At 34.0% G+C, this 8,061-nt stretch overlaps 1 protein-coding gene across 1 annotated transcript; it reads right to left on the minus strand.

Moving 5' to 3' along the window:
• Window positions 1-1,330: 1,330 nt before the first annotated feature.
• Window positions 1,331-7,748, minus strand: DFNB59 (deafness, autosomal recessive 59). Its single transcript, XM_010859758.1, has 6 exons — window positions 7,538-7,748; window positions 6,611-6,806; window positions 5,949-6,090; window positions 4,749-4,866; window positions 2,022-2,120; window positions 1,331-1,833 (listed from the first exon to the last, which is right to left on the minus strand). Exons 1-6 carry the CDS (start codon window positions 7,746-7,748, stop codon window positions 1,541-1,543), a joined length of 1,059 nt encoding a protein of 352 aa, XP_010858060.1. The 3' UTR covers window positions 1,331-1,540.
• Window positions 7,749-8,061: the final 313 nt, after the last annotated feature.

The raw sequence follows: 8,061 nt of genomic DNA on the forward strand, positions 1-8,061 counted from the left end.
CTTCATTCCCATAACCCAGTTTTATACCTCCTCCTCACTTAATCTTCGACTTTCATCCCTTTACTTTCCTCAGAAAACCCTGCTCAGTAGTAAACTTAGGTTGACAACACAATATTATACTTTGGTTTAGAAACTGTCCCCATGTCAATATTCATATAAAAAAAAAGTCACTAGAGTCTTTTTTGATCAGTATACTCATATTTGCATCTGAATTATATACTCTACAAAATGAAAATGTCATGAAAGCTACACTGGAAATTATCCTATGACACTGTTTCTAATTCTAACCTTTCTATCCCATTGTTTTCATACCAAGTACTTTTAGGTTTTAAAAAATCATAGATGATGTCATATGAATATGGGAATTTACTTGAAAACTATTCACGTTTAAATAAATAAAATTTTAACCCTTCTACATACATACAGTAAACAAGTAAACATTTCATATTTACACAATTGCCTAACACCTTCATTGGCATATGCCTAGTAGTGACTGCTGTACTATATACTTTGAGTTCTGGAATTTTAACAGTACTTCTGTAATTATTTTAATAATGCAAGTAAGTGCAAGTGCAAGTCACTCAGTTGTGTCTGAGTCTCTCTGACCCCATGGACTATACAGTCCATGAAATTCTCCAGGCCAGAATACTAGAGTGGGTAACTTTTCCCTTCTCCAGGGGATCTTCTCAACCCAGGGATAGAACCCAGATCTCCCGCACTGCAGGCGGATTCTTTACAAGCTGAGCCAATTATTTAGGTTTGTGTATGAAAAAATTTCATACGTCTTACAGACTAGATGAAAAAGGTCTCTGAGAACCAAGTATGTTAAATGTTTTAAACACTTTCATAGAAGAGAAGTAAATGTGTCCCAGCTGCCTTAACTTTAAAATGACCATAGTGAGTTCTTTTTTTTTTTTTTTTTCATAGTGAGTTATAAAGACAAAGCTGGTGCGCACATATATACCTACATCACTGAATGGCAGCCCATTACTACTATCAGTCACACTTAACTATGTACACAAAACCCCATACTGAGCTCAGTGTGCTTTTAATTTGATACCACAATTAAACATTTAGGATTACATTAAATTATTAACACATTTTTCTCATTTTACCAGACCTAGGGCAATAGTTAAAGCATCAAAAAGTTGCCACTTGTGCCTTCCTGTCATCCTCAAATATTGAATTAAAAGTCGATTAAAAATAACACATATCTCAAAAGTTTTATATGTAAAATGGTAGACTAAGTTCCAAAGTATATGCAACTGGCAGATTTTATGAAGGAATGTCTATATTCTGAATTTTATATGTAAGCCTTTGCAATATAAACAATATTATTAATCTTCATGACAATTTCTGAGGTAGACACTATTATCATCTCCGTGTTATAAATGGGAAAAATGATGCCCAGACAGGTTAATTTCTCATTCCTCTTCCTCTTTAATTTGCTACAATTCATCAAAGTGAACCAAGATAATTTTGGAAAGGTGTGTGGCACAGTTGCACCCAAAACACCAGCAAGGTACATTCATTTTCCATTTTATTTCATTCTCTTGTGCCAAATATCAAAACAAGGAACTGCATGAAGTCGCACGTACTTCTGCCCATCAACAGAGCACTGAAAACACCCGTAAACTGTCTCCCTTTTAAAGTTCCCCATTCCACAGAGTATGCAAGGTCCTTTTGGAATGTTGTGATTAAGTAAGTTAACACGGATGTGAGTACCTTCTTTGAGTGAAATATCACTCATGCTGAGAGGTTTGTCATAATAGTCAGAAAAAAGATCATCTAAGTAAAGCTGTGAACGAGAAATGGCATCCATCACTCTTCTATCTAAAAGGATAAAAACAGACATGTGTTAAAAGTCAAATAAAAAAATGTATAGCCAGACTGCATTTATAACTATGTGTAAATCTAAACAATCAGTCGTGAAATTTGGCTTTAAAATTTTTAAAGACAAGATTAATAAAGAGAACCTCAAGTGTTAATCTGAGAAGGAACAAAATCTTCAATGGACATACTTCTTTCAAATAGTATATTTCTCAATCTGTAGAGCAGTGCAAATGTTGCTGTTTCTTCCCTTTCAAATCCTCCTTTTGACACTGAAGTGACACAAAGGTCTATAAAAAAAAATTTTAGAAGATGTTATAATCTGAACAACTCATATTTTATTGGGAGTTTTAATTGTGGTTGAATTCTGGCACATGCCATTCACTTTATTTTTTAAGTTAAATTTCACATATTTTTAGAAAAGGTAGCATTTTACATGGTACAAAATTCAAAGAGTACAAAAAGAGGATACAACGATAAATAAGTCTCTTCACTGACCCCAGCTTCAGCTTTATACCCCAGGGGTAACTACTGTTGTGTGTACTTACAGAAATACTCCGTATATTTCACAGGCATAAAGGCTATGTACCTATGTATGTAAGTATGTACATATATAAAATTTTAGGTTCCAAGATTAATAGATATACATCTCTTTAAAATATCATAGAGATTATTCCATGTCAGTAGTATCTTTAGTGCTAATTCTTAACAGCTTCACAGTATTCTATTGTGTGGAAGTACCTTAGTTCACTAAAGGGAACAGGTTTTTACAATTATACTGATCATTAGAAGTATAAACTGATAGAATTGATACAGTCATCAGAATTTAAAATTACATATATTTTAGTCTTATTTACACTTCTAGGAATTTATCCTATAGACATATGTACACACATGTGAAATTTATACTGAGGAACAGACTGCTGTAACATTGTCAGGTTTTGAAGGATTCTTCCTCGCTACTGTATCACTGTCATTACTGGCAATCAATTTAAACCAAAAAGCTGCTGAAAAACACGTGTCATTCCAATTCTTTGCAAGCATTACTTATTAGCATATTAGCATGTCTGGGGTCATAAACAGAGCAAGTACATTATTATCTACTTCTATTGGGTCTGTGCCGCATTTTTTATTAACTTTAATGGTGCTTTCATTTTCTGATGAGTTACCTCTATGTTAAATACCTGTGTTAAAGGATATTTTCATAATTCCAGCCAACATGGTGATCTAGGAATTAATAAGCAGGTAATGAAATAGAAGGTGTCTCAAAAGACTCAGTGCAATTTTAAACTTTAATACACTGTGCTTGGATACCCCAGGCTGCTGCTGCCGAAGTAGAAATGCTACAAACTGGCAAAACAGTACTTGATAGTTTACTTGAATTTCTTCTAAACTCATTTAGTTTTGTAAATCTTAGACATTAAGCTTTTTAATTTTTTGTTTCAATCCCTCCATCTTAAGGTTATTTCCAAGCTTCTACTATTACGAACTATCTTTATACACGTCATTTCACATATGTGTAAGTATATGTGTAGGATAAATTCCTAAAAGTTTAAATAAGACTAAAATATATGTAATTTTAGATTCTGATGGACATTATCAATTGTATCAGTTTATACTCTAATGATCAATATAATTATAAAAACCTACACCCTTTAGTGTCCCAAACAAAATTTACTTAACATGTTTTGTTTTGTTTTTTTGACTCCACATTCTCTCTTCCAACAGAACTGCAAAAACAAAAACAGGCCTAAAAATGTTTATAAAAGTGTTTATACGGACTTATGGTTGCCGGGGGAGGGGTGGGGAAGAATGGGAGGAAGGATAGTTAAGACAGTCTGGGATGGACATGTATACTCTGCCGTATTTAGAACGAATTACCAACAAGATCCTCCTGCATAGCACAGGGAACACTTCTCAGTGTCCTGTGACAGACAGGATGGGAGGGGAGTTTAGGGGAGAATGGATACATGCATATGTATGGCTGTGTCCTTTTGCTGTCCACCTGAAACTGTCCGTATCGAAACATTGTTATAGTATAGTATTGTTATAATCAGCTATACTCCAATACAAAATCAAAAGTTTAAAGGAAATAAAAAACAACAAAAATGTTTATAAATGGCCTTGCCTAATCCTTGGGTTATACCTAGACTTGAGCTGATTGGTCTCCTAATACTAAAACTTGATGCAATGTAGAAATTTAAAGTGACCTGAACTGCAGCATCATATACGATGACGGTTTAAGGTTTTAGGTAGTCCAGGGTCAGGAGAGCTGGGTCTATGAAAAGAAAACCTGAAGAAAGGTTGTCTTATGCTAGCTTGGGTGCCCTGACACTTTCCTACTGTGTATACCTCCTCTATTTGCCATCTTCAATAACTACCTGCGTGAGTCCTAAATCACTTCAGTTGTGTTCAACTCTTTGCGACCTCATGGACTGTAGCTTGCCAAGCTCCTCTGTCCACGGTAGTCTCCAGGCCAGATAATGGACTGGGTGGCCATGCTCTCCTCCAGGGGATCTTCCTGACCCGAGGATCAAACCCGTGTCTCTTAATGTCTCCTGCAATGTTAGGCAGGTTCTTTACCACTAATGCCACCTGAAAAGCCCAAAAACTACCTTTTAGAAGGTTATTTTTTTTATTTTCCCATGTTAGTCAAGGAAATACTTTGCCAGTGGATTGCATTCTAGCTCTCAACTATAACTGGAAGTGGGGTGTTGGGAAGTCTACAGCTTTCCCCAAGAAACAGGAATGAAGTTATGGGGAAGGAGGGACTGTCGGGTCTTTCCCAGTCATTTCACCCAAGCATAATATCGACAGTGCTGACAGCATCACTCTGCATCACTAGACACTCAGGGAGAGATAGAGACAGAGATTTTCACTACAATAATTTCAGTGTTTCACGTAAATCATTCACTCACCAAAGGCACCATCCAAGTAAATGAAGAGTTCAAAAACACTGAAAGCTATGGTTGTATGTGCTGGAAAAACAATAGCTTTGTCCCTTCCCTTGGGATTCTGTTCATCCATAAAATGAAACTATATTAAATAAATTAAACAACATTGTTAAGGAGTATAACATGTAAAGGATATATTTTTGGAAAAACAAAACATTCCCTACAATCCTACCAAAAACAAACAAACTCTTCCACCCCTCCAAGTAAAGAACTATCCTACTTGAATTCAACTGTTTATAGCAGAGGTTCAAATAAATGATTCAATGGGGACTCCTGATCTATATTAGGAAATACTTACCACTTTCTCATTTGCTTTGTATCCAAGCCAATGACTAGTGCTACCACAAGGGTGATGCTTTGGGTCATAGGAACCTTTTCCTTTCAAGGTAAATCCACTGCCTTTAAGGGCTACATTTGTTTTTAGCCTATTGTATCCACTGTTTCAAAGCCCCCAGAGCTGTCTGCAGCTTTCCAAAGCAATCACCAACAATTAAGTGTTTCATTCAGTTCATGCCCCCAAAACGATCCAATATTAAACAATTTGGTGGGCACTTAAATGTAGCCACTTCATTTGCAAAGACTTGAAAAGATTATCACTGTATTCTATCTTTCTAATAATTCATTTTAATAAAACAAATCATCATTATGTGTCATTATTAGGTGAATGGCAATGACAAATAATGTCATAATTGAGCTAAAAATTAAAACACAAATAACTTTCCAAGATTTTTTAAAGGACTTAACATTGAATGAAGCATGTTTGGCCATTGACAATATTATTTTAGAAAAATTAATATAAAAATATAAACTCAACTTTTAAAATTCAAGTATAAACTCTATCACTTACAAATAAAATCGAAGAGTTCCATAAACACACTCAGTCTGTATTCTTAAAATAGCATTTAAACAGTACCCTGAGGGACTCCATTGTGCACATTATTTCACAAAGATTAGTGTTTTTTTACATTACTTTACATGTTTATAATTCAAATTTTCTTGGATTCCTTTCTTCATATTCTAAAACAAAACCATTAGCGTGCAAAATCCTATATACAATTGCAGCTCTTTAATTTCAACATTTGACAAAATATACAAGGCTCTTGAATACTTAAATTCCCATTGCGGCTTTTGAGTACGAGAAATCCAAGGCATCTAATGGTTTACCCTCATGGCTTCCCCACGAATTCCAGCGTGCACAGACAGTGAGCACTGCCGTGTGGTTCGGATGCTTTCCATGACCACACACAACACTGCCTTTCTGCTGCTCCTTGACTGACGTATCAAACTGTGGTCAAAATTAATTTTTCTAAAATCAAGAAGACAGACATTCACAAGAATCTGTGTCATCTAACTATGTATAATCAAGTACACTTTTGCTTAACATGTGTTACTATTCATGATCCACCTTAATTAAAAGTAAATCAAGGCAGTCCTAATACAAATCAGAAAGTATGCTCAAAAGAAATTTAATAATCTGCCTCTCCTATTTCGTTAAAACATGTGTACTAGAGGAGTCTGTTGGAGGAAACTTTTAGTGTATTTGTTGCAAGCAGATTCTTGAAGTCTTGTAATCTCATAATTTAGCAAATGTGTGCAGAGTCGAAGCGATCTTGCAGAACAATTAAATTTTGTTTAAACCAAATGATTCTGGATATCTACACTTATCCAAAGTTTGAGTGTATGACTAATTTGTAGAATTTCAAATAAATCAAACAAATTACTCTAGTAAAATATAACTGGAATGTTTTAAACACTTTGTCATGAAGTTTATATAATTAAAATGTTTAAAGAAAACATGGAAGTCTATTAAGGATTATTATACTGACCGTGTAGTAATTTCCTTGAGTAACGTTGATACTTCCACTTCATGTTTGGTTACTACACCAAATGAAGCTTTTACGGCAATGGAATCTGATCCAGTAACGTTAATCCCAACGTCATTCACAATATGGTTGCCTCGTCTTCCATAGAGTGAAACGTCTGATTCATCTTCATAATTCAGTAGCTGATAAGATGAAATACCTTTAAAAAAAAGAAATCAATATTTTAAATGTCTCAAATTCATCTAATGTAAATATAGAGTAATACATTAATTTATCATTTAAAACTTGATTACCCAAATGTTGAGAATGGTACCATCTCAAATCAAGATGAAAAAGAGCAATTCAATTAATTTGACAAGAGAAATAAATATCCAGAGTACTTTAAACGAACTCAAATTTTCTTTCAGCCAACAGAACACTTAAGCATCAAGATCCAATGACTAGTTGAAAGAAAAACAAGTGTTTATAAGAAAAGTTTGGCAAAATGTCAATTTACTTTCTAAACTAGCCTGTTAATACATTTCAGCTTACCAACCATAATAAGAGAATTAAAAAATAAACACAAATTAATTTAATCTCATTTAACCATGTGAGACAGGTAAGACTGAAGAGCAGCCCCATTTTATAAATGAAGAAATATATTATTATGCCATATTCTAAACTGATCTGATTAAAACAACTTATAAAATAACTAAAATTAAATTATACAATACTTATAAAATACATTTGAAATTATTCAATCAATAAGAGATTTGCTACTATACAAACATTAAGCATTGTTAACATTATTACTGCTACAGTAATAAAAGTTGCTTTCATCAATGAAAATGTGTAAATATTACGAACATAAGTAGCACAGACCACCTTCATTTAGATTATGAATAATATACATGAATGAGAAATCACTCCCAAACAAACACTGAAACTTACCAGCTGAAATTTCTCTGTCTCCTAGAAGAATATCTTTCAGTGTAAAAGGTGTTGAGGTAAATTTATATCTAGGAAACAGAAAACATCGCTTCTTTTTTACCACTAGACTTAGAGGTTGGTATTTGTCAGCCTCACTGAGGCTTGGAACAGGAACTAATCTCCCTCCATCTCCAACTTGTTTGACAAAGCTCTTGGTAGCAGCAGCAAACATATTAATACTGAATCAAAATGTCATCCACTGCAACCCTCAGATAACAAATCCATATTTTCAAAGAAAATCGGGCATAAAACTAAGCCTTGCTTGATTTTAAATATAATTGTACATGTAAAAAATACAAAGCATGGTCTCAGCAAGTAGCTTACCACTATACAATTCACAACACTGCCTCCCTGGTATGCTCAGGCAATGAATTATAGATTAACAGTGTAAAATGATACACTAAAAGCAAGTCAATTTGGAATTGCAGTCTATAATACTAAAATATACACAGAAAACTAGTAATCTTTAAATATCACCAATGTCC

The sequence above is a fragment of the Bison bison genome, unplaced genomic scaffold, assembly GCF_000754665.1.
Source record: "Bison bison bison isolate TAMUID 2011002044 unplaced genomic scaffold, Bison_UMD1.0 scf7180017864460, whole genome shotgun sequence".
In the NCBI taxonomy this organism is placed as follows: domain Eukaryota; kingdom Metazoa; phylum Chordata; class Mammalia; order Artiodactyla; family Bovidae; genus Bison; species Bison bison.

What these genes read in the sequence shown, in the direction of transcription:
- DFNB59 (XM_010859758.1), bottom strand. Translation starts at nt 7,748, where the DNA reads ATGTTTGCTGCTGCTACCAAGAGCTTTGTCAAACAAGTTGGAGATGGA. An exon ending in AGACAGAGAAATTTCAGCTG is followed by an intron (nt 6,807 to 7,537) that starts GTAAGTTTCAGT and finishes TTTTTTTTAAAG; the next exon opens with GTATTTCATCTTATCAGCTA. An exon ending in TTACTTGGATGGTGCCTTTG is followed by an intron (nt 2,121 to 4,748) that starts GTGAGTGAATGA and finishes TTTTTTTTATAG; the next exon opens with ACCTTTGTGTCACTTCAGTG.